This window comes from Mastigoproctus giganteus, chromosome 10 (genome assembly GCF_048544385.1).
Source record: "Mastigoproctus giganteus isolate SK-2022 chromosome 10, ASM4854438v1, whole genome shotgun sequence".
NCBI classification, from domain to species: Eukaryota; Metazoa; Arthropoda; class Arachnida; order Uropygi; family Thelyphonidae; genus Mastigoproctus; species Mastigoproctus giganteus.
This window is the reverse complement of record NC_143584.1, coordinates 112,513,067-112,539,818: the sequence shown is the minus strand read 5'-3', so window position 1 is coordinate 112,539,818 and position 26,752 is coordinate 112,513,067. Positions and strand designations below refer to the sequence as shown.

Here is a 26,752-nt window from a genome sequence, read left to right as displayed (position 1 = left end):
GTACATTCATTTTACATTACCTTTAAATTATGTATTTTGTGAACCAGAAGATAACACTATATACTGAAGGGTTTTTGTGTTACGATATTCACTAGGATTATTGATTCGTAGGATTATTTAGATACTTCTCTGGATACGAAATATTTCTTCCATTGCGATTAAACGAATTGGCTTTGGGTTATTATTTTAAACCGATTGTTGAACGAGAAACACGTAAGTTACTTTTCAAGGATTTTGAGATTCAATAAACGACACAGGTTATTATTAATAGGGTGCCACAAAAATCAGAAGTTTCAGGTAACATTTATATTTAACAGAAACACCTTAACGTATCAGTTGGGCTTTATGATTATAGATTAATCACACACATGTAATATGTTTCAGAATGTAATAAAGTGAATTATTGTAACAACACTGGAAAATGAGGTTTGTATAAAATGAGACAAGAATAAATAAAAATATTTTTACGATTTTTGGACCAAAACTTAGACTGTTCATTTATTCAATCATTCTCCTCTTTATTTTTGGGTAAATGATGCAAAGATTACCTTATTATATAAAGTAAGATTTCATATGATGCGCATCACGAAATGACAAACTTACGTTAAAAGCGTAGTCTTCGTTATGGCGTGAATGAACTGAATTCTCTTTCTCTCTCACTGCGTGCTCGCAGGCTCCCGTCCTTCGCGAGAGCATGGTTGCTTTGCATGACGTCATACGAGCGGCGGAGATCTTGCGTGTAGTGTAGGACGCGAGGAAAACACATAGTATATGATAATGTTTGATGGCCGTATTGAGAGAGAAGCGACATGAAGACCTGATGTGGACGCCGGTGCAAGATGGTTAGAGAGACTAGACACCTCTGGGTCGGGAATTTACCGCATAATATTCGTGAGGACAGGATATTGGAGCATTTCAAACGGTATGTGTGTGTGCCTTCAAATTTTGGCGGCCTACTGTGTGCCATGTTGGATAGGCGTGCTGTGAGTCCTAGCATTGGTGGCCTCTGCTGTATCAAGCCATTCGGTGGTGTGCGTGTTTCGGTGTGATGTTATTGTTTTACCGCATTTCTTCCCTACAGTTTTGTTCTCTTCTTTTCCTGTTTCCTGGATAAGTCATATACGCATCGCATCTTGGAATTTAACAACTTCGAGGCAAATACAAAGGAATCGTGAAATTGGTTTTCAGCCACGAGTGTCGTCTGCATTGCCCACGACTCGCGACTTGCGTGGGCCAATGCACCGAAATCCCAGTCTGTCCATCTGTACATGGTATTTTTAGGGCCGTGTACCGAGTATTAAATTTTTTTGCCACTTGTCATTGAAAATTATTTTAAATTACGACTGAATGAATACTTTCTGACCAATAACGGGCAATTGTTATTTTATTTTTGAGCGTGTTTTGTGTTGCGAGCCTTATGGAATTTTTTTAATTTTTGAAATCGCCTAGTTGTAGTTAATATAGATGATATTTTATTTGTGTTTATTAATGAGTTAGGTTTTTAGTAGCGTATTTAATTTAAAGAATATGTATACAGTTAATCTTTCAGGGCATATCAAAGGATAAGATAAAAAAAATCAGCACGCATATTTCCATAAAGGCTAAAACACTTTTATATGCATTGGTTAGATCTAAGTGTTAAAAAATACCTTTAGTGTGGTGTTTATTTAATTTAGAGTTTTTTTTTTTTTTTTAAAAAGTAGTTTACGCGGAATGCCGCAAATTTTTGGTTATGTGAAGATTTGGATGCAAGGTAAGTGATCGATTCTTTGTTTTTGTTATATTAGAAGCGTTAACTTTAATTTTGTGTAGTCATATTCATTCAGTTTTTTTTTTTTTTTTTTTGTTATTGTTGCTGTTTTGTTTATTTAGGACATCGGCACGCGTTTTATAAACTGCATGGTGTTACGAATATATTTCATTTAGTTAGTTTTTGTTTATAGTTATACTTTGTTCTTGATTACAGTATCCCGATATTTTCACGCAGGTTAGATAAGCAGAATATGTAAATCTTAATACAATGATTAGTTCATATCATATATATCTAAAGTATGTATATTTTTAAAATGAAAATCCATTCGGTAATTTCGAAATAGCATGGATCATATTTATCCTTTGTTTTGGTTCCTCTGTAGGATCATTCTGTAATATTACTTACTGTAGAGTAATTTTTCATTGCCAATGCAATTCTCAAAAAATTTAGTTTAAGACCAACCTCTCCCCTCTATATTTTTAACATTTTCGTCTGGAAACCGTTTTCTCAAACGCTTCGAACACAATCTGTCTTTAATGGCGTTATTCTTTAATTCATATATGCCATTAGAACAATCTTTAAAATACTGAATAAAATTTTGTATTTATAACTTTGAAAAATAGTGCAAAAGTGAGTTACCATCATTTTTGTTTTTATAAAAATAGTGTGAGTATAATTGATTCGCGAGAGAGAAAAAGAAAACTCTACTGTAACCTAGTAACATATGTTGGTAAACTGATGCTTCGTCCACGAGTCTTCATGTACAGTTGGACAGTACGAGTATTGCGAAGCTATTCTAGGAGCCATTTTATACCAGGCGCTAGTAGTAGAACAGTTCATTGATGTCAGAATTACAGCTAGTCCTACAATGTGTTTGTAAGCCCCTGTATATATAGGGCTACAGATATATAAATAGTATAGCAATTTAACAAAAGAGAGAGATTTTAAAAATCGGATATTCTTGATATAGCGACATTTCTGCGTTATCTAAACGGCATCACGGATTGCACGTGACTTAAGAATGCAATCCAACGAAACATAGAAGTGCAGTGGTTCTCAACTTCCTGGGGGATCGCGACGTGCCATAACTCAAAAGAACAGCTTGTTATGGGGGAGATCGTTTGCCGATTTTGGTTTTGTTAGGAGGTTCGCTGGAAGTAGAAAGTTGAGAGACTGGTGTATAGTAGTTTAGGGCAAAATTAAGAAATACAAAATAGTAGCGGTTTCCCAAAATATATTTACGAAAGCTGTATTATAGAGAGTTTAAAAAATACCCGAGATAGAATGATTTATATATTAGAGAGCCGTGTTTTAGCGGAAACTGGCTTCACCAAAGGAATCTCTGGGCTTCCGCTAATGTTTTGTTACTTTTTTTTTTTAAAGTTGTATAAGTATATATTACTGCTTTTAAATATTGGGGATCCGCGGAAAAATTGTTTGAAAAAGGGTTCCATGGTTAGACGGGAGTTAATAGAGAATTTCGTAAATTTGTTCAAGGTGCGCGAGTTTCTTTGTGTGTGTAATTGCAAGTTATGATATCCGAATTATTTTGGGAGAAGTCTGAAATTTTGTATAGCGAATACAATTCGGCTTTCATGTTTTTAGAGAATTGATTTTATTACAAATTAGTTAGTTATGATTTTAAGAAATAGTTAAAAAACAGTTATCTGGATAAGTGCTTTTTTAAAAATAACTTACTTGTCCCTTGAATAAGGATCTCATTCCTTAAAAAAAAAAAAAAAATGGAAATGGTAATTATTTGTTTGGAGTGATAAAAGATGAATTTATTCCTGTGTGTAGTTCCCGCTGTCTTGAATGTTGTCTATATGAGCGCTTCAAAATTGAACAGTGTCTTGATTTCATTTGTAACTTAGCATTTGGTTTGTTTTCTTCCCATTATTAGCTTTATTTGTACCATGTTAAGAATCAACACATTACACATTTGGATACATATAAAGTTTGGTCTATCGAAATGAAATAATACAAATTCTTGAAACGTCAGCGCATTGAAATCTGCGTTTCCAACGTGGTGTTATTTTGAAGTTACACAGGATTTTGTGTAAATTCATTTGCACAATTTCAAAAAGGAGAAGAAAGCACCATAACTCTTAATAAAAAGAAAGAGAATCCATTAATAAAAGTTATGCTTGTAATGGGAGAAAATCCTATTTGCTTTCATACTTTATATATAAGTATGAAAACAAATACATTAAGATTTCTTATAGAACAAAGCCAGCTTTTTAGTTGCCATTTTGTGCAGTTGAATTTCAGTCTCACGCGACTGTCAAATAGTGTCGTGTCAACATGGATGCTACAGCATCCAAATCCCACCCTTCAAAACGAATGGTATACGCGATAGCCCTCCATTTAGTGGGCAGCAACAAAATGAGTGCAGTGGTGTAGGGTGTTCTTTTCTCCTTGTTTGCATTGAGCGTTTAAAGGTTTACACATTATCAACTATAAAAGTTATGTTTCTGTTTAATTAAGATATGCGCAAAAAATATTGAAATGTATTTATAATAAAGTCATATAATGATGTGACCGATTCTGAATAGTTATTGAAGCTATGCTTGTTGGAAATTGAAATATGAAGGGTAAAAAAATAAAATAAAATAATAAGGAATTTTGATAAATCGTATGGTTGTGTTTATCTTGAAATTTATTTCGTGATAAATACACCATTATCATGAAATTCGCTGGCATACATCATTATAAAGAAAAACTTCCCTCGGTTAATTGAAAGATTTCCATTTGAAGAGATGTCATTCATCAAAGATTTTGAAACGTTTTACTTCTCATAATTATAACGAAGATGTGCTTGCTATTCAAATATGAGTTTCGTCGCAAAAAGTCCTTTTTTTTTTTTATGACATCTTAGAGAAGTAATTGACCTACAAGTGTATTTTCTATTTCATTCTAGGTTATGAAAATCTGCCCGTTAAGAACTACATTATTTAAGTGGATGAACCATGGTTAGTTTAAGTAATGTTGAAACAAAATTAAAAAGAAAGAAATCAAGATAAATAATATTTCTAATTTGATTTATGATAAACATTATTTTATAATACTTAACTTCAAGAAACTAAAACCTGACTTAAATTTTTAAACTTAGTTTTAAAAATCACCTAATTTAAATTGGATTATTATTATATATATATATTTTTTTTTACTGTAATATGTAAATTAGAATGTTGAGCTTCCAAATAGACCTCATTGGATCACCACCGGAGTTCTACAATAATATTAATTATGAAGAGAATTAATTTTAAGATGCTACCATTGTATTTAGTTCTTTTTTTTTAATTCTGTTATATTAAACATTGCATTATTTGATTGACAAAGTTTACTCCCCCCCCGCGCCTTTTTTTTTTTTCTTCTCTATTTAAGATCTCTACTCTATGGCACCAAAATGATACTGAATTTTGGATGATTGCCAGCAGGTTGAGATTGCTCATTCAAGAAGATATTCTGTATTGTTATAGAACAAGGCCCTTAGCATAACAATAGAAATTAGAAATGTATTAATTAATTTTGATTTTCTTCCCCTCAGATCACAATGTACTGTAAAAGTTTTATGCAAAATAGTAAAAAGCTACTGAAAATATGAGAAAACTAGCATTAATGTTCATCATATGACAGGGAAAAAAAAATCTAAAAGTAGTGGGTAAAGTTAATTTATTACTTCCTTTCTTTTTAGCCACTTTATTTCTCTTCATTAAATAAAAAAATCAATAGAGACTGCACTATATTCATTTCTAGACAGTATTCTTTCTACACACTCAGGAAGCTACAGGCAGGCCTTGTTTTATTCATTTTTAGTTGCATGGGAATTATTTTGACATTAATACCCATATTTTAGTTCTCTTTTCCTCAAAAATCATTGTTTTTTTCCACAGTTTTTCTGTTAATTAAAAAAAAAAAAATCTCCACATAATAGGATCAAAATACAGGTCTTCATATATGAATTTTTTATAATAAGTAATATTAAGAATCCAGAGTCCCTCTGTTAATATTACTTGAAGTTTCTAACAGAGCTAGCCTAATATAAATCAGATCCCTCCCCCAAACAAATAAAGTTTAATATTTAATGTCTTCCTGGGAAGTAAAGATAAAATACTGTTTTACACGAAAGATTGCTCTACAAATTGGAGCAGTGTGGCATTAGGGGCAGGGTACTGCTATGGATAAAGAGATCGTACAATGGTAGGAGACAGAGTGCTTATTAATGGCTACTGCTCTTGGATTGGTGTTTTATGTGGAGCCCCACTGTTTTCAATGTTTATTAGCAATACTGATGAAGACATTAAGTTTAATGTTGAAATTTGCTGATGATACAAATGTTGGTAGGATGATTATATGCTGCTACAACAAAACATAGAGAATTTAGTGCATAGTGAATACTGTTGCCTAAGTGCATAGAGACAGACTGAGTAGATGGCAATTGAAGTTAAACATCAATAAATTGCAGGGTAAAGTTGAACATCAATAAATGCACTTAGGCAACAGTAATACCATACTCAAGGAAGAATGAAAAAGACAGGGGTAATTGTCCAGTCTAGCAAGAATTTTTTTGAGCAGTACAGATAGGCTGTCCAAGCAACCTATGTCATTCTGTCAGTGACTACAGGAATTTTTCCAGAAAGAATGACAAGGTGATTATCCTGTTGTATAAAGCAATGGTTAAGCAGTGCTTTGAGTACTGCATACAGGTCTGGAAGCCTCATTTTAAGAAGGATGTGGAAGAGTGCAGAGAGTAGCAACTAGTTAGTCTGGTACAAAAGAGTACTCTTCCCGTGAGACTTCAGTACTTGGAAACTAGGCACCTGTGAGAAGACTTGACTGAAGTGTTTAAGGTTTTAAATGGATTGACCAAGCTGCTGATAGCATCTTTGCTCTTTCTTGGATGGCACAGATAAGGGAAAATAAACTTAAATTCAAAAAGGATGGCTGCAGGATAGATTTACAAAGATTTGCTTTAAGAAAAAGAGTGAATTGATTGTTGGAACGAACTTCTATCTGGTGCTGTGGAAGTGGTTAGATTCAATAAATTAAAAAAATAATAATAATAAATTTTCTATGTATAATGTGGGATGACCACACAGTCAGAAGAGTTCACAAGATAGGGAGAATACAAGAGACAGCACTATATTTAGCAGTCACAGGCTTGAACTCAAGGCACGTGTTCTATGCACTGGACCACTTTGCTACTGGAAAGATGAATTAGACAAATTATTAGAGGTGGTGGGTAAGTTTTGTTTTTTGCTAATGCTGTAAAAGTTTGCATCAACAATCTTTGATCCTCAGAGAAAACATTAAATCAAACACCGAATGAGGGGGAATGTGATGTTATTCAGATTTCTTGCAGAATGTTATTTCCTAGTAATGCTTTCTGATGACAAGCTGATAATTAAATTAAACCTCTTTATAACTTGACCACTTAGGAAAGGACTTGCAGAGGATAACAGTTCATTTATATACAGAATCTAAACTGAATGAACATTCTCAACCTACTTTTTTGTGTTATACATTTTTGGGCAGTTCCTTTTATGTTCCTAGGGTTCTTTTCTAAGCTGTCAAGTTATAACATAGTGGGTTCATCATTTGTTTGGCAAGGCCTCGGTTAAAAACCCTGGTGAAAACAGGAGAAATTCTAAAGAAGGTTCTCTTTCAGTTAGTGGCTAATTAATTAGGCTCAGAAAGGAAGGAGCAGAGTTTCTTCTGCAAGTTATTTTCTGTTTAGGCCTGATCTTTGAGCATACAAACTGATAGAGATAAAGCCCATATTAACTGGTGAACTATGCCCTGAGTAGTCATGCAAATACAGCCACTCAACAACTAAATCAAACTTGTACAAAAAGCAAAATTTGATATGTGTACTTTGCATTTAATTTTCAAAGGAAATTTAGAGTCTTGCCCAGAAATCTGACAGTCTCTAGAAAGGTTAAGAATCATGGCAAAAATGATTAGGATTAGTAGAGGCATTTGATGCAAGAAAGCAAGCTTATGCAGCATCAGCAAAAAAAAAAACCCACTTCCACTTCACCCCTCTGTTCATTCAAAATACCTGTCCAGCTCAGCCTTAAACTTGTTTAGGCTATCAACCTCCATGACAAGGGATGGAAGTCTGTTCCACCAACCAACCACCCGCTGGCTAAAGGCAAATTTCTGCACGTCTATCCTACATCTGTCTTTCCTCAATTTGAATTTATGCCCTCTCAGGTGATTATTCTGAGCTAGAGGAAGAATCCCAGATGATTCCAGGCATTGATGTAAAATATGCATATAATTGTGATAAAACTGTGATCATAAAAGAAGGAATTGTTTTCCCCTTCTTCAGATGCATACTGAAGACAGGAAAACAGTTCACAAAAATTTATGGATATACGTAGTTTACAATTCTTGTTTGTCACATCCAGATCATGAATATTTTAAATTATGCTGTTTTACTTTGTAGTTTGAGAAAGTTTTTATTCTGATTTGCAAAATAGCTTCATATATGAGACTAAGTGAAGAACATGTTAATATTAAAATGTATTGCATGCATAAAGCATTTTTTCTTGGCCAAAGCTACATCTAGTTTGATGGAGAGAGCCAGGCATGCTTCAATGACTTTTTCACCAAATTTCAGATAATTTTGAAATTCAGCTTAATTTGCTAATTCCTATCAATTTTTTCAAAAATAAAAATAAGTGAATGGATTCAGGACAGATGTAAATAGAATCCTTTCATAAATCTGTAGTCAACTGCCCTATTTGGATGAAAGTACACATTCTTAAGCCTCTGAATACAGTAGTTGGGAGGGTAACCACCTAGAAAAAAAATTTTTTTGTTTAATTTCATTTTCTCCCTTAGGTTTTTGGTTTTCCAGTATTAGTGATCTTTGCAGTGAAACTTTCTTTAATCAGCATTTTTATTTTATAGTTAGGCATTCTAGTGCAGTATTAGAAATTGAAGTGTATTATTAATTTAAAAAAAAAAAAATAAGATTTTTGTCACAAACTTGCATAACAAGAGCTACAATTGCATTCTAATTGTCTATTACTTAACTGTTTCCAATTTGATGAAGCCCGATTGCATTTTGGTGACTCTACCCCGCTGCTACTTACAGCACAATAGTGCTCGATCCTGTCATGCATGGGAGAAAATGAAATGTCAAACCTTTTTTGATCATTGAGGATGACTGACGTGGAATACTGATCATAGTATTGCACCATTCAAGAATAATTGCATTCTTTAACAATGAACATGTTAAAGATGAGTTTTATATTCTGGTACTGAGAGAGGAGCCTCTCAAAGAAAGCTAGTGTGGGTTCATAAGGTGTGTAGCACTATTTCAGTGATTTGCTGTTTATCAAAAGTATTTTATTTGATTGGAAATTCCAAAAATCTCTGCTAGTTATTGCACAAACAGGAAAAATTTCACAATCAAGTTAAGTCTAATTATATCCACGTGTTTGTGTGGTATCTCTCATCCAATTATTGAAGTGTGCTGGTTTTATGACAGATGGCAATGCCACCAGCAATTACACTCTTTGGCCAATTCTGTGAATGTGGAACAGAATATGAGTACATTTAATCTCCCAAAATACAAAAGCTAGACAGAGATGTTCTGCATATCTAGTCCATGGCCTTGTTCAACCAAGATACACAGTGATATTTAGTTTTGCTTTAGATAATTTACCATTGTTAAATCCAAGAATGATATTCCCTCTTGAAGTCAAACATTTTCTCCTCCTTTTCAATGTATAAATTGTTTAGTCGGGCATATCGTAATTCATTCTTGAAATAATCTAACCATTCTTTGCATAAACATAATTTTTAAAGCTTCTTCCATACCAAAACAAGAGGTGTTTTTTTTTTTTTTTTTTCATTCCAGAATTATTTTTCTTCAACTAGCAAACCCCTTCTTTCACAGAACACACTCTTGAAATTGGTGATTTGTGCCCTTCTTAACAATGCTTTACTGTTCAAAATACATTGTTAAGATGATTTGTCATTGCTTTCAGAGAATCACTGCAATACCCAGAGTGAATCTGTGAATGAACTTAATTTTTTTACTGTGTGCAGTTTACTATGGATAAATCAAAGAGTACTCTGAGAAATCATTTATGCCAGTTAGTAACTCTCGTAGTTCTTTCTGCTCTGTATATCTATATTACTTCTATTATAGGAAATCTTTCTTTATATTCATGATGACTAGTTACAAAAAAAAAAAAAAAAAAAAAAGTTCTGGTGCAAATTTTTAAATACATGAATTTATTCCTGCCAAGGAATCATTTTATGACACCTTAGAAATCTTTTCTTTGTCTGACTAATTATAACTTCCTACTAATGTGCCAATTCTAGGTGCACTATTTTTATGTAGTATTAATATTAGTAGTGAAAAGTGATGCAAACTTATGCAGAAACAAATTTTTTGCACATCTGTTCTACAACCATCCTTTGTCATTTTAAATTAATACCCTCTTATATGTTATTGTCTGAGAAAGAGTAAGGATGTATCAGTGTTTAGTTTACTCAATCCATTTAAAGGTTTAAACACTTCAATCAGGTCTCATTGCAGGTGCCTAGTTTCCATTTGCTGCAATTTGTATAAATGAAATCTTTTATTGTAAAGTTGCCCTGCTATTTCCATGGCTAATCTGGTGCTCTTTTCTGCACCAATTCCACAACCTTCTTACAGTGAGGGTCCACACAGTGTGCATGATGTGTGGCCTAACCATTGCCTTATACATTGGGGTAGTTACTTTCCTTGCTGGCAAAATTCCTGTGTATCATTGACTTGAGCTGTCCTAACAGCCTGTATGCAATGTTCAGAGAACTTCATGTTGGACTGTACAATTAGTATTAGTTTACAAAGCATTAGCCAAAAAAAAAAAAAAAAAAACTTCCCATATCACCTGTCTATCCCTTCTAATAGTTTGTCTTGTTCTTCCTTGAATTTATTCAAATGACCCACTTTTCACAGCATCCAGATGGAAGTTTGTTCCAACAATCAACCACCTGCTGGATGAAGGCAAATTTCTGCACATCTGTCCTGCAACCATCCTTGCTCAATTTTAATTTATGCCTCCTTATGTGTGGGTGTTATCTGAATAAGAGTAAGGATGCCATCAAGAGTTACCTTACTTGATCTGTTCAAAGTCTTAAACACCTCAATCAGATTCACAGGTACATAGTTTCCAGAACTGAAATTTTCATACATTGCATTACTGAAATCTTTTGTAATAAGAGCAACTTTTTTTGTTTTCCCCTCACCGATCTCCTTGCTCTTCACTGCACCCATAGCATATCCACATTCTACGTAAAATGAATCTTCTGGACCTTGTATGTAGTACTCAAGATGTAGCCTGATCATTGTCTTATACAACAGGATAATCACATTCCTGTTCCTGTTGGTAATGCTCAGGGCAAGCCCTAGGGGTGTGCAAGTGAGGCACTTGCCAGTGCCACCTAAAATAGGCACTGCTAGATGTGCTACTGCATGTTAAGATATGGTATGAATTAGACGCCGTTTGTGCTACCCAAGGTTTTGCCTCGGGTACCACTAGCACCAGCCCTGGCAATATTCCTGTATATTGTCAACAAAACCCCATGAGCTGTTCTAACAGCCTGTCTGCACTGCTCAGAACATCATGTCAGACTGTACAATTACCCCTAGGTCTCTTTTGTTCTTCACTGCCATGAGTGTGGTACTGTCCAATTGGTATATTTTTGGATTACTATTGTCCATATGCCAGTACCTTGCATTTATCATTGTTAAATGTCAATTGTCCCTTCTCAGCTGATCAACCTAATTTTTTTACAAGGACTGTTCAGCAAAGAATGACCATAATTTTTCATGAACAGCCCTACTGCTATTTCTAGCTGAGCTGTGGAATTTAAGATCAAACCAAGTTGAATTATGTAACAACTGCACAAAGTACTTTATTTTCTGAGGGCTCCAGAGTAAATAACTTTGAATTTAGGCTGCCATGCCCGGATAGAAGGAAAGTTAAGTGACGATCTGGATTAAACCAGGGCTAGTGGATTTTGTCAAATTCAGCAATTTGAGGTATAAAAAGGGTAGTAATTCTTCCAGTGTTGGCATTAGTCCATTCGTTTTGCCACTCCTGGAGGAACTGGGTTCTTAATCTAGTGTTGTCTTCTTTCAGTGTCACATCCAGGTTAACAGAAAACTGGTTGAACTGTGCTGCAGTACTGTTCCTTCTACAATACTGAAAGTAATTGGACAGTACTTTGTATTTAATTGGCAATTTGAAATTGTGTGACAAGCTCTTGAAGTTGCAATCAGGAAGAAGTGCTGGGTTTGAGTTAAGATTTTTTCCACCATGCCTTTGCGTATACTGGGGCCCCCAAGCACCTGCAGCATAGCAGACAACAGGGATAAATATACATTTGTAGTATAGCTTGAGAGTGGAGGGTTTCAGACCCCAAGAACCCTCGGTAATTCTGATTATTTTGCTTAGTACAAGTCTTGATTTTGTTTAGTGCATATTTAGCATGGGTAATGAATTGGAGTTTGTTATCTAACATAATTCCTAGGTATTTGTATGAGTTAACTAATTTTATTGATTGTTCTTTAACTTTATACTTGTAGGTCTATTTGGGTCTAATTTTCCTTTGAGAAGAATTTTTTTGTTTTGGGAACAGAAATAGTTAGTTTGTGCATTACACCACTCAACTAGGTCTGATAGGACTTCATTAGCATGGATTTCAAGTTGTAGTCTGTAGTTTCCAGAAACAAGGATAATTAGATCATCTGCATAAGCGATCTTAGTAGTGCAATGATGTTTAGTTTTAGTAGGTAACCCATCAAGGACCACATTCCAGCATACTGGTCCGAAAACTGATACCTGAGGACAGCCACGAGTCACAGGTCTTGCAACAGAGCAGGATCCACTGGAGGCCACAAGTGAGTGATTCTGGAAATAATCTGTGATGAGACGATAAATAGGCACTGTGACCCCTCCCTCCCGGAACCTCTCCAGGACAATTTGCCCCCAAACAGTGTCAATGGCCCATTTGAAGTCCACAAGGAGGCCGAGGACATACTTTTCATTGGAGGCTGAAGCAGTATTAATAACTAGGTTAATGGCATCCACTGTAGACATCCTAGCAGTGAAGTCAAACTAATATCTGTAGTTTAGGTTTCTTTCTTTATATTACTTTTGGAATCTTGCTACAATCAAGCTTCTCTAGTATTTTTCCGAAGACCGGATGTAAAGCAATTGGGTGGTATGAATTTGCCTGATTTGCTGTTTTGTTGGGATTCTTAATGAGTGATTTAAGATTTGCCTTTTTCCAAGGAGAGGGGAAGGATCCATATTGTAGGCAGGCATTAAAAAGGTTCATCATCAGTTGGGGGCAGGTGCTCCAGATTCTTTTAACAATGGTAATTTCTAATAGGTCCAGTCCAGGGCATTTGCCATTACGCAAAGTCGCAACAGCAAGACCTACCTCCTGGGTATAACTTCCATGCACAAGTACATGGTGGGTGACCACCCAGGTGTGAACCAACGTAAGCAGGGGTCGAGGTGTGGCACCCACACCACATGGAGGAACGCCACCCCTCTATGTTAACACGTAGTACTAGGTGGTAGATGACTCTCATCAACCGGTGCAATACCACCACTTTGCTTATTGGAGGCTTACCTCGTCCCTGTCAGAATCATCTTTGTGGCTTTGGCCCACGTAGGAAAGATGTTCTAAACGAATGCCTGTTTGTACCAAACTTTCTGGTACAATTTCATCCTGCATAATCAGTTCATCCAAAATTGTTTCCATAGTCTCATCTCAGCCCATGTTAGATATACAGAGAAGATTTCCCCCGGATGAATTTTGTAGAGTCAGCTTGTAGATCAAGCCCCAGGGCTCCTGGTCCATAGTTTGTTTAACTAAACGTTTCCAAGCGGAGCTTTTTTTTTTTATATAAATATTGTTGAAATATGTCCTTCTCACATTTTTGTATATTTCATTCAATCGGTTTATCTCATCTTCAGGTCTACTAGCTCTCTGAACATCTTGTCTTGCGCTCTTTGTATGCTTCCTTAGAGTAGAAAGGTTCTGTGACCACCATGGAACCGAATTTTGTCTTCTCTGTTTCTTCTTAATCATCTCGTCACATATTTCAGTGGTGATTGCGATCAATTCTTTTAGATGTTGGTCCAAAAGTAGGATCTGTCACTTTTTCATCTGTGAATTTTCCTTAAGTAGTTTATCAAAAGGATTCCAATTGATTAGTTAAGTTTTGTATCTGGGGAAGTCATGAGTGACTCTCAAAGCTGCTGTGTTTCATTAGGTATTATATCAAAGGTTATTACATTGTGGTTGCTTACTGACCAAGAGGGGTGAACAGTCCAGTTTTCTATGCATCTCCTGAATGTTGTATTTGAAAGGTTACACTGGTTAACACAGTTTTCCTGTTACAAAACTAAACCACACCTGGAAGAAACACCTGACTTTGACTTAGTCCAGTTAGCTGTGAGAGTTTTTGTTCACACCAAGAGCAGTCCACAAGGAGAATTAGGATTAAGCTATTTCTGGCTCTGCTGTACAGCAGTCACTGTCTTTGTCCTTGCAATCAGTCCAGCAAGATAAAATCAATTTGAGTAGGACTACTTGACCCATGTATTTGCTTGGCATGTTAATGTGGATATGGTTCATTTTACAGTAGGAATGTACTGCGATTGTCTTACCCATACTGTTTCAAGTTCCGTATTTAGGTGAAGACAGTGGAGAAGCTTCAGTCAAAGATTAACCTGCAGAGGGCTACTTCCATGCCTTCTTATGAGGCTCGCGACCTTGACGATGTAGCTTGAGCAGTCTGTGAATGTAGTCATTTATTAACAGAATTTTCAAAAACAATTATTAAAGATTTTACCTGTTGTACCTATCCTAGAGGATGGAGATCAACACTGTATGAAGGGTACATTGCATCCTCACGATAGGCAAACTTTCAACACCGTTGGTGACCTAGATCCGACCAAAAAACTATGTTGAACACTGAGCACAGTAAAAATGCGACTGCACTGCACAGTGTGACCTTGGCAGTCGGTTAAGTTTAGTGCCTGTTCATTTTCGCTTTTGCACTTATTTTGAGCCTAAAACATGCATTCCTTTTAAAGGCAATTTTAGCAGTATATACTCTGCACATTTTCTCAGGGAAAGTAATTTGACAGAATTTTATCAAGTATGCTTTCAAGTACATAATTCATTTAGCAAAAGATGTCCAAATTTATGCTAATATTGGCTAATTGATCATATTCCAATCACATAATGAAGTATGTAGCACATGCCAGGTTACATTAATGATGGTTAAAATTAAACAACAGATGAATATTTTCAGAATGAGAAAAGCAGAATACATTATTACTGCAGTTTAATATTACTATTGGAAAAATGAGCAAGGATGCAATGCTTATACAGCATTGAAAATATATATATATGTATATTACCTACTTTGATTGCCCATCCTTCTTATAATTTGTCCATTCTTCCATTACATTTATTCAACTGCCCTCTTCTACACTAAGCAGAAATTTATTCCAACAATCACATACTCTCTGGCTGAAAACAAATTTTCACGCATTTATCCTGTAACCATCCTTTTCCAATATAAATGTATCCTATTGTGTGTATTATCTGAGAACGAGTAAGGGTACCATTGGCATTTCGTTTACTCAATACATTTAAAGCCTTAAAATACTTTGATCAGGTCTTTCTTGGTGTTTTTTTTTTTTTTTTTTTTCTTTCAGATTTCTGGTTTACAGATGTTTCAATTTTTTTTCAACCAAGAAAGACTTACATTCTAACCCAAGATGTAATCCATTATGGGATTACATCTTGGGTTAGAATGTATATCTTGCCATTTTAAATATGAAACAATTTATTATGAAAAACATACGAGAAACAAACATATGAGAAAAAAAACAATGCATTTTGTACTTCTGTCCATTTGTTTTGTTAGAAGAACTTTTTTTTATACAGTATGTATAAAAAATACGTTTATCTACCTGCAGGTACTAGTTGTGCAAGGTCATTTTTCAGCCTATTCAGTGGGAATTTTGAGACTAATTAGAGAAATTAGGATGGAGGAGCTTTCCTCGAGAGATATTGTAAATTATTGCTGGATGAAGTGTGCCCATAGAGTTAGAAAAATTGGATCAATGTACACAGGATAAAATCTATTAAAATGCATAGAAAGGGGATTTAATGTGTCCTCTGGATATTTTAAGAATTTTGATGTGTAGCCAGTCACTGCTGGGTATACAGGCATTCTTCAGTTTATGTCCATCAGTTCCGTGGAGATTGGACATTAAGCAGAAAGATATATATATTGAAAGCCACTTTCCTAAGCTCTCATAGTTAGTAGAATTGCTGTCTTTTCCATGCTGGGTTCAAAAAACCCAAGTTCAAGTCCTGTTGATGACGTGAGGAATTTTTATGGTTCTTTTTCACAACATGACTGAGTGAGTTAGTCTCAATTGAGGGTAGTATGGTTTTTTATACTGGCAACTCAGGATTTTTGTTCAGCAAACAGAAAATCAACTACAGAACACATGCAATTTACAGACAGCATATATGGCCTTAGTCATTGATTCTCCTAATTAAAAAAAAAAAAAAAAACACAACTTTCTCATAAACCCAATTCTATACATAGTAATTACTTCCAGAAAAACCAAAATTTTAAGTTTTTACTTATATAAAAAGGCTCTAAATATTCAGATAAACTCTCTTTTTTTCTGTCTGGTCTTCCTGAGAACTCTTTTGTGGAATTCGTTTTCTTAGGACTCCGTGGTTTTAAATCTTTCTTTAGAGATAAATTTTGTCCAATGACAGTTGAATAGATCCTTTGTTTTTTCAACATAGAGCTTCCTGTAGAATCTTATAGCATTCCTGGAACTTCTGCTCACTTTACCTCCTCGTTCAGGGATGAGATCATTTGTTTGAATAATCTTTTGTGGCCTCTAAATGCTCAAACTGATTCAAGATCCTTTGCCTTAAAAGATCTTAATGAAAGAGTTTCTACATCATCCTCTTCTTCTGGGCTCAATTTTTCCACTGAAATGAAATATTTGCTTGTCAGTGGCTCATATGAGGCCAGTTCTTCATCATCTTTCTCCAAATCCCACCTATTTGCTTAGTTCCACAATTTCAGCTTGGATTTACTCTGCACATTTTCAAATCCTCTGAATTACTATAACAGTATTGCCATAGTTTTATCCGGCCACCATTCATACCTTTGGAGGAAACCATGTTATTTGCAGTGGTAAGAACAAACATCCAGCTTGTATTATTTTTTCATTCACAAAATTAAAATTACTGTCTTTACAGTAATGTGCATATTTTATTATTTTGTAAGTGATGCCAGTAAGATGGGTTGTCCTTAGTTGTTTTGTTGGACATATAAGTGCAAAAACAGATGTATGAGCAGGAGTTTGGTTAAAATTAGTTATGGACATGTAAGAAAAAAGAACTGAAACTGGGGCAATGTAAATTGCCCAGATTTCAGTTGAGCGATACCTGTATACAGATAAAAGAAAATTTATACAGTAGATTATTGACCATTTGGGTTGCAGATTAACTGTGGGTTTTACAACCCACAGAAGTCTCAGTCAGATGACAAAAAAGAAAAAAAAGTTGACTCCATTATAGGTGTTTTGTTTATATTTTGTAATGCTCCTGTAGATAAGATCCTTGAATTTTTTTTAGAGACCTTATCTCCACCATTTCTTCCTGCCTACTAGCCTACTATAGTTATATTTCAATAACCCTTCAGTTTTACTACTCTACAATTAATTTTAACATTCTTTTTTTTTTCTTTTAGTTTGAATCTGTGCATCCATTACATTAAAATAGAAAAGATTGCTCTTTTTATTGAATAAAAAACTTCAGCTCATTGGTAAACATTAAAAATATGCTAGAGGATCAATTTAACGAGTTTCTACATGAAACAAGAATGTGCCATTATTGCTAACAAAATGCTTCTAAAAATATGTAGTAACAAACATTTGAGGATAGGCAAACCAAGGGAAAAAAAGCAAGCTTTATTGATTTGCTTTTTTTTTTTTTTTTTTTAACTACGAAAATACTAAACATATTATATACACTTCTATACCAAAAGTATTCCCTTATTCTGCTTTTTTATGCTAATAAGCAGGATGAGTGGATTAATTTATGGTGTTTTTAAGAGGCCTAATAATGAATGTCATATCAGCAATTTGTCATTGCATGTGATAGCCACATGTTTAAATCTTTCATTGTCAACTGTAGCCAATGCAATTTAAAAATGAGGGTGATGTAAATGTGCACAGTCAGCTAGGTAAACAATTCAGGAAATTAATGATTCTTATTCCAGTGTATAGGAATCACTGGTACCTGAATAATTGGCATGGGTTTTCATGGCAGAGCTACTGCTCCAAGGTCCCAAAAATCACATAAGACACTTCACTGTGCTCACAGTAAAAAAATTTTCGAGACAGGACGCTTCACCTTGTGGTTTGAACTTGGACTACTGGTAGCATTGCCAAAACTCATCAGTGCTAAATTATATATCTTGGTTGGTGTACAGCTCTTGTTTAAGGCAGACTAGCATGGCTTTTTTTACATTTTGAAAAAAAAAAAAAAAAAGCCAAGCTGATCTGTCTCAGATAAGGAGCATAGATAAAAGAGATAAAGAGCTCAGATAAAAGCCCATAAAAAATTCATACATTCACATGAGATTTGAACTCAGGCCTTTTATAATAACAGTCATAATCATGCTGTAAGGATTTCTGGGTAATAGAGTGCCAAAGTTGTAAGGGCATTCTTCTATGCATATATTTGAATGTTATATAATGGGATCTGTAATTGTGTTTTATTATCTGTGTTAAGGGAAATTGTAGTGGTTAATTGACTGGTACGATGATACCAGGGCTGGCCCTGCATTCCTCTAACTATTGCCACAGTGTTAATGCTGTTTAAAGTGGAGTTTTAATTCAGTTTGACATCCTGCAGAAATTAAATATTAAAAAAAAAAAAAAAAAAAAGTAGTTTATAGAAATTCTTGAAAGCCACACAAACCCATTTCATGAATCACATTTCACCAGTTGAACATCTCTGTTATACAACTTAAGCAAAAAAAACTTGTCTACATCCCTTCTAATAATTCATTAAACTTTAAATTTATTTGAATTTTCTACCTTTGCAATACTAAATGAGAATTTACTGGATTATTCAGTTACCCTCTTGCTGAAGGCAGGAGGATAACTAATTCTTCTCATCTGTTTTATACCATTCTTTTATAATTTAGTTCGTGCCCCCTTGTGTTCGTTACCTGAGTAAAAGGGTTGAGTAAACAACAGTATTTGCTTTACTCAACCCTTTAAATCCTTAAACATCTTTGGTTAGGTCTGTGCCAAAGTCTTTCTTGGTAAGAATGCCATTTTGTACCACTAACTAATCTTGCCCTTCTTTCCAACAGATCTGTGTTCTTTCTGACACGAAGTATCCAAACCTGTCATATGTATTCGAGTCTAACTATTGCTTTATACAGGGTGATTCAGAATTGCATCTTGACTACTTCTATGATAGGTTCTCGACAACAAAAGGATCGTAAAGAGCTTTTTTTTTTTTAAATATATATATATATATATTGCTTAGTTTTGAGAAAATCAATGCAGTAAACGAGGTGTTTGCCCTAAATTTGTTGAGAAAAACAATATGAAAGTTTTGTGACATTCAAAAAATATACTCATAACACGTTTGACATATTTAAAATTTTATTAAAAAAGCATAAATTGCCTGTTCAATTATAAGGCGTTGCTTCTTACATTTAGTCCGTGGAGCCACGGTACAGATTTCCACAAAAATTTATACTCTGGTATAAATTTTTGTCAAAGTTCATCGTGAACTTTGACAAGCAAGTTCAGGATAGCATTAGAAATATGCCACGTATTCTGGAGCAAGTTCAAACCTCGCTTGTGTTGGGATGCAAATTCATGGGTTGCTGAAAATGATGCTCACATGAATAATTGTTGTGAATAATGCATTATCAGAGATTGTGAGTTTTTGCTGAGACCAGTGCCATTATACCACAACTAACTGCAGGAATATACTCTGTAAATCAACAGGCATCTCTTTTTAAAAAAATTAATTTACTAAGTGTATGTAGACTGTGTTATGCCATTTTTACATTACATAGTGTATTCCAGCACTGTGTTTCTCTGATATAAAAAGTAACATCATAAAACTTTAACATTGATTTTCTTAAAAACTATGCAGTTTTCAAAAAAAAAACCCAAAAGTATATTTTTAATTACTTTAGGTAATTTGTCACATTCAATTCTGATTCACTCTGTATAATTATATAATCATCTTTTTTTTCTTCTGCTGGCAGTGTTATTCTATACAAGGTGTTTTATATGTGAACTGCACTCTCAAGATCAATTCAGGACCTGAAAACAGTGAGGAAAGTTGATATTAACATGTGCCCAGTTCTGAATAGTTTGGAGCTATGGCTGTTTGAATTTAAAAAAATGGCTATGAAGTTTTCAGTGTTATAAATAAGAACAAGCAGACCACACCTATTAAAAAGGCCCCGGGTGCCAAGCGTTATAGTGATCAAGCGAATTTCAGAGTGATTCATAGAGCGTTTACTCAGAGCCAAAGTTCTTATTTAGTTTAAAAAGTTTTTTACATTGTCTTTAATTAATAACTTAGTCTTACAAATTGTAAGCAAGTTTTAAGAAAGGAAATCCACCTTTCTCTTTTATTTTTAAACTAACGTATTAACCCTTATACCGCTTGGTCACTCTAGCGGCACTGCTCCTGCCTCCCCGTGGCGGAGCCGGTAACCTGAGAGAAGAAATCCACTCTCCCAGGGCTGAAAGGAGCAAAGATGGAAAACAGTTCATTTCCACCTTTAGAGCCATCGAGCTCAAGACTAGCAAATAAAAGTGACAATGAAAATGACTATTCTCAACCAAAGAGGTTGAAAACAACACCTAAAGAGGAGATACTGGCCTTCCTCATCTTGCACTCTCTATCAGATCAGCCTCTGAGCAAATTATCACCTTTTCTAGTGCAGAAATGCATTGAGTCTGCTGCTGGTTCACCTAAATCAGTAAGGCGACTTCAATCAGGTGATCTTCTAATAGAAACAACTCAACCTCAACATTCTGTAAAGCTATTAAAGTTCACAACTTTTGGAGGACACCAAATAAAAGTTACTCCCCATGCCACCTTAAACTCCTAAAAGGGAGTAATAACAGAATGGGACTTATTACTTGTACCAGAGGAGGAAATTGTCCAAGAATTACACAATGAAAAAGTCATCCAAGCAAGGAGAATCATGACCCGAAAAGACGGTACACTCGTTCCAACAAGAAGCATAATTCTTACCTTTAGCACTCCTAACTTGCCAACATCTGTGAAAGCAGGCTACCTGCATTGCCGTGTCCGACCATACATTCCGAATCCCATCAGGTGCTACAAATGCCAAAAATATGGACACTCCCAGACTGCATGTCGAGGTGAGGCAGTATGTCCCATCTGTGGGTCAAAAGACCATAACCAATCTGATTGTGCCACTACCACTCCGCATTGTCCAAATTGTAAGGGTAACCACCCAGCTTTCTCAAAAACCTTACTCTGTTAAACACTGGTGAACCCACAATGTCCATTTTACTACAGGATCCATGACTGCAATAGACCTTTCAATCTGCTCTCCCTCCATTTATGCCAATATGGAGTGGTCAGTTCTCGACAACCCGCTAAACAGTGATCACTTACCGATTCTTTGCAATATTCAAACACAAGTAAACTTGTCTCCATTGCAGCGATCCACGTGGAAATTCTATAGGGCAAACTGGCATAAATTTTCCTCCCTAATCCAGTTTGATGATGAGATAGTCCAGTCTCAGCCCATAGATAGTGTCAACGATCATATAACAAATCAAATATTATAAGCTGCAAATTCTGCAATACCAAAATCTTTACCTGGGAAACGCAGACAGAGACATTACTGGTGGAATCAGGAATGCACACATGCTAAACAGACAAAAAATCGAGCTTGGAATCTGTTTAGAAAATTTCCTACAACTGCTAATTTTATTAACTTTAAAAAACTCAAGGCCAATTTCTGCCAAAAAAGAAGAAAAGCAAAGAAAGATGCCTGGATAGGTTTTGCTTCCACCATAAACAAGGATACGGACAGCAGACTTGTCTGGAAGAAAATTCAAGCACTTAACGGTAAATTTGTGCAGTCCCCAGCCTCAATCCTGAAATGAAAAGGGCAAGAATTGTCTGATCCAAAAGAAATAGCAAACACATTAGCTGAGTCTTTTGCCAGTATATCAGCAGTGTCCACATACAGTCAAACCTTCCAAAAAATTAAGGCATCTGCAGAACAACATAAAATAAATTTTTATACTAAGGCATCTCAACTGTACAATCAGCCATTCACGTTAAAGAAACTTTTTGAGTCTCTAAACAAAACATCAAGTACTGTTGCCAGCCCGGACGGAGTATGCTATATAATGTTAAAAAAGTTAAATAATAAAGCAATAAGTTCCCTATTGAGATTCTACAATCGAATTTATTTAGAAAATACTTATCCACACTCATGGCGTCACTGAATTGTACTAGCCTTTCCGAAGCCAGGTAAGGATCATACCATACCGAATAATTACAGGCCGATATCGCTGACTAGCTGTTTAGGCAAAGTCTTAGAAAAAATGGTGCACAGGCAGTTAACATGGCTTCTGGAAACAAACAATCTGCTAAACCGAAATCAGTATGGTTTTCGGAAAAACCACTCAACCCTAGATATGATGATTAAAGCAGAAACAAATATACGCAATGCTTTCATCAAGAGACAACATCTGGTTATGGTCAATCTCGATATTGAGAAAGCATTTGATACCACTTGGCGATATGGTATCCTTCAGGATCTTCGGTCTGAGGGGGCAGTTACCACAATTTATATAAAATTTCCTACACTACAGAACTTTTCAGGTCAGATATAGGAACGCTATATCCAAATCATTTGAACAAGAGGAGGGTGTACCGCAGGGTTCCATCCTGAGTGCAACACTATTCACAATAAGAATTACAAATATAACACAAGACATACCAAAAACAGTTGAATCATACATGTTTGCCGATGACCTGATTATCTCTTGCCAGTCACAAACCATGATTTCCATTGAAAGGCAACTTCAAATGTCCATAGCCAGAATAGAATTGTGGGCGCAACAGAATGGCTATTCATTAGCAGAAAATAAATCGACTGCAATTCATTTCTGTAAAATACGAATATTACATCCAGATCCTGAAATATATTTAAAGAACAATCGGATTCCTCTTACCAACAATTTTCGTTTATTGGGTTTATATCTAGACAGTAAACTTAATTTTTCCAATCATGTAGCCTACCTTAGAACGGCCTGTCAAAAGAAATTAAACATCTTAAGAGCTGTGTCATCTAACTCCCTCACACATCTTTATAAAAGTTTTATCCGGTCACCTGTCTATGACTCTTCAAGAAACAATTCCTTGCTACGTCTAAATATGGTTCAACATAGTGCCCTAAGGATAACCACAGGTGCCTTCAGGACGTCTCCAGTCCATAGCCTGTATATTGATGCAAATGAACCGCCATTACACCTTAGACGAAAATCCTTACTATGTAGCTATGCTGCAAAAATAAAAAGTATTCCATCTCATCCTTGCTGGGAATACCGGTTTAACCCTCAATATGAAATGCTATATCGTAATAAACCTAATGAAAACCACCCTGCGGGTATTAGATTGCAAGAACTGATGCTCAATTGGAATATTAACTTCCAGCATATCCTTGAAGACGTAGATCCTCCTGAACATCCCTGGTCTCATTACTCGCATCTCTGTGATAATTTCTTTCTGAGATGGAGAAAAGGCTCCCTGCCAAACAACAACTTCCAGCAACTGCATAAAGCCCACACCTTAGAAAACGCAGAGAAATTTCACATATATACAGATGGATCCAAAACAGATGAAGCTGTAGGTGCTGCAGCAATCTCTTCTGCTTTTTCAACAGCTGTGTCTCTTCCTACACAATGCAGTATCTATACCGCAGAACTGTATGCAATAAAACTAGCTCTAGATAATATAACCAAACAGCAAATCAAAAAAGCTCTTATATACACCGACTCCTTAAGTGCCGTCACTGCCATTCAATCTACTACTACTTCTTCCCAACATCCCATTCTGAAACAGATACGGTCTCAATTATACCAATATCAAACATCCAAACTGTTGGTTACCTTCTGCTGGATCCCTGGGCATGTCGGCATCCCAGGTAATGAAAGTGCAGATCGTGCTGCTAAACATCCTACAAATAGCTCACTCTATCATCTGAAAGTCCCACACATTGATTATAAATCCACTATTAAAACAGCATGTAGGTTTCAATGGACTAATCTGTGGCAAACACAAGTGAATAATAAACTGTTTCAGATTAAAAAAGAACCTCAGTTGTGGACTTCTAGTTTCAGGAAAAGCAGACGTGAAGAAGTGATCTTGGCAAGACTCTGCATTGGACACTCATATACAACTCATTTGTTCTTGCTTATGGGGTGGGTTTTCTCACCTCAATGTTCATTCTGTCAGACTCAGCTAACAATCAAACATATTCTAATAGAATGCCCTAATTATTCAAGTAACCGGAAATCCACTTTTTATTCTGCATCCAATCTGCTGGAACCTTTAAATTTACTACACATACTGGGAAATAATGCAAATTTTGAAGCACTGTTTAGATACTTGAAGAGCATAAATGTATATAATGGCCTCTGACAACAATTATATTAATAACTCAGTCATAAGTTAATAATGAAAAGGCACAATATGGCCCAGGAGGCCCTTGTGCCAAAAAACCCAAAACAACAACCTATTAAAAAATTTATTTGTACTAGGTATATGTGTTTGTTTATTATTAATTTTTTTATTAGTTTTTACCATTGAAAACTCCATACTTACCAATTTTTTTATAATTCAAATGACCTTAGCTTCATAATCATTCAGAATTGGACACATGTTTATGTGAACTTTTGTCGCATAATGAAATATTGAAAATAATGTCAATAATGAAAATAATATTATTATTGACCTGTTTGAGTTTATTGCTCCCCAGAGGTACGTTATCCTGGGATTATAATACTCATATGCACAGTATGTTGTTTATCATTTACCTTAAGTTTTATTTTTTGGCTCATCCAACTAGTTTTATATAGATCTTATTTGAAGTAACATATCCTGATTAATGTCATTGATTACCCTTGCCTGACTTTGTATTACCAGCAAACTTAAACATCTTCATCCATTTCATTAATAAATATTAGGAACAATTAGGGTACCCAGCACTGACCTTATGGGACCACACTTTCTTTTTAAATGAAAACCCCCAAACATGACAAGTATTAGAAGCTGTATGGAGGCTGAGAAGACAGACGATACTTATTAACGTCAGACTTGAATTTCTGTATGTTGTAATTTTCAGGAAATACGTGTGAAGGTTGTTGTTGTTGTTGTTTGGTTTTTAGGAGCATTAGCAACTAAGGCCATATTGCTCCAGGATATGCGGTGGTCATTCCTTAACCTTTCCGCATCCTCCGTATTTGGTGGTGACGGGCTCGAACCCCGGTCTAATCAAGAAGCGTGTGCTACGCACTGCTGCTCCTTCCCACCTGGCTACGGAGGCGCCTACGTGTGAAGGAAGGTTGTTCCAGAGAACAGAAAGAGAAAAGATAAATCAGATGGACAAAAAGTTGGTTCTGTGAATTTTGGATTGGATAGTGAATGGATGTTAACTGGTAGCAGCAAATTCTTGGACTGGTTTGGATGAGGGATTACAGATACCAGTTCAGAAGTTTAGTGCCCACTGAAGTATCTATAGAAAAGGCATGCATCAAAACTATACATCCACAAGACAGAGTGGAGAGACTTTGTAAGAGACTGATCATTAATTAATTTGATGTTCCTCTTTTGAGTAGAATAGAAGCTTGAGAGAGGTTCGAGGCACCACTCCATATAGGAAAATATTCTTCCATGGTAAGACAAATTGGTACAGATTGAGTAGTTGTTTAGAAAAAAAAAAGTAACACAGAGAGCAAAAAAGAAAACTCAGGTTTTTTTTGTGAAAGCTATATTTCTGATGTGTTTATGCCAGGAGAGATCAGAAAGCAGATAATTCCTAATAGAAAGATGTGATCTTGTACAGAAATCTGAGTGTGATTAATGAACATAGAAGCAGTATACTATTTCTGCAGGACTGTGGCCTTTTTACCCTGCAAGTTGAACTTAATGTCTTTCTGTATTGTAATCACCGTCTTTCTCAACCTAAACATTCTTTAATTACTCTTGTTGTTGTTATTTTGGTTTTTAGGAGCATTAGCACCTAAGGCCATATTGCTCCGGGGATATGCGGTGGTCACGGGCTCGAACGCCAGTCTATTTAAGAAGCGCTACACACTGCTGCTCCTGGCTATGGAGGCGCCTTAATTGCTCTTAACGTAATATTATAAGTACCTCTGGCCTCCAACCATAAAATATAACAGGTATTACAATAAAGTTAGTATTTCCTATTAACCATTAGAAAGACACAATATTCCCTAGCAGCCTATGTGTCGTTAAATTTCATCACCACAACAACAACCTCTGGCCTCCATTTTTCGGGTTGTACCTGCAGTTGGTCGAAATCCTCCCGACGCAGGAAATTTTCATGCCTGATTTATAACTATTGTTTCCTTCACCTAACCATCCCTTTATCCATTATCATGACTTGGCCCTAATGCCACACTGCTCCAATTTATACAACAGTTGTACGTGCGAGTTTATTAAAAGCTGTACCGAAATAGTTTAAACATCTATGGTGGTAAAATGAGAATGTTATCCTAATGGGCCTCAGCATGGCTTTGTGAGATAGAGATCTTGCCTGACAAATATTGTAAATTACAATGACAAGGTTATAAATCACTT

At 35.4% G+C, this 26,752-nt stretch overlaps 1 protein-coding gene across 1 annotated transcript in view; it reads left to right on the top strand.

Moving 5' to 3' along the window:
- Positions 1-757: 757 nt before the first annotated feature.
- spen (spen family transcriptional repressor split ends) overlaps positions 758-26,752 on the top strand; it is a 575,365-nt gene continuing 549,370 nt past the window's right edge. Inside the window, exon 1 of the mRNA XM_090382996.1 lies at positions 758-922. Coding sequence (XP_090239122.1) covers positions 840-922 — 83 coding nt within the window. The 5' untranslated portion in view covers positions 758-839. The remainder of the gene's footprint in view (positions 923-26,752) is intronic.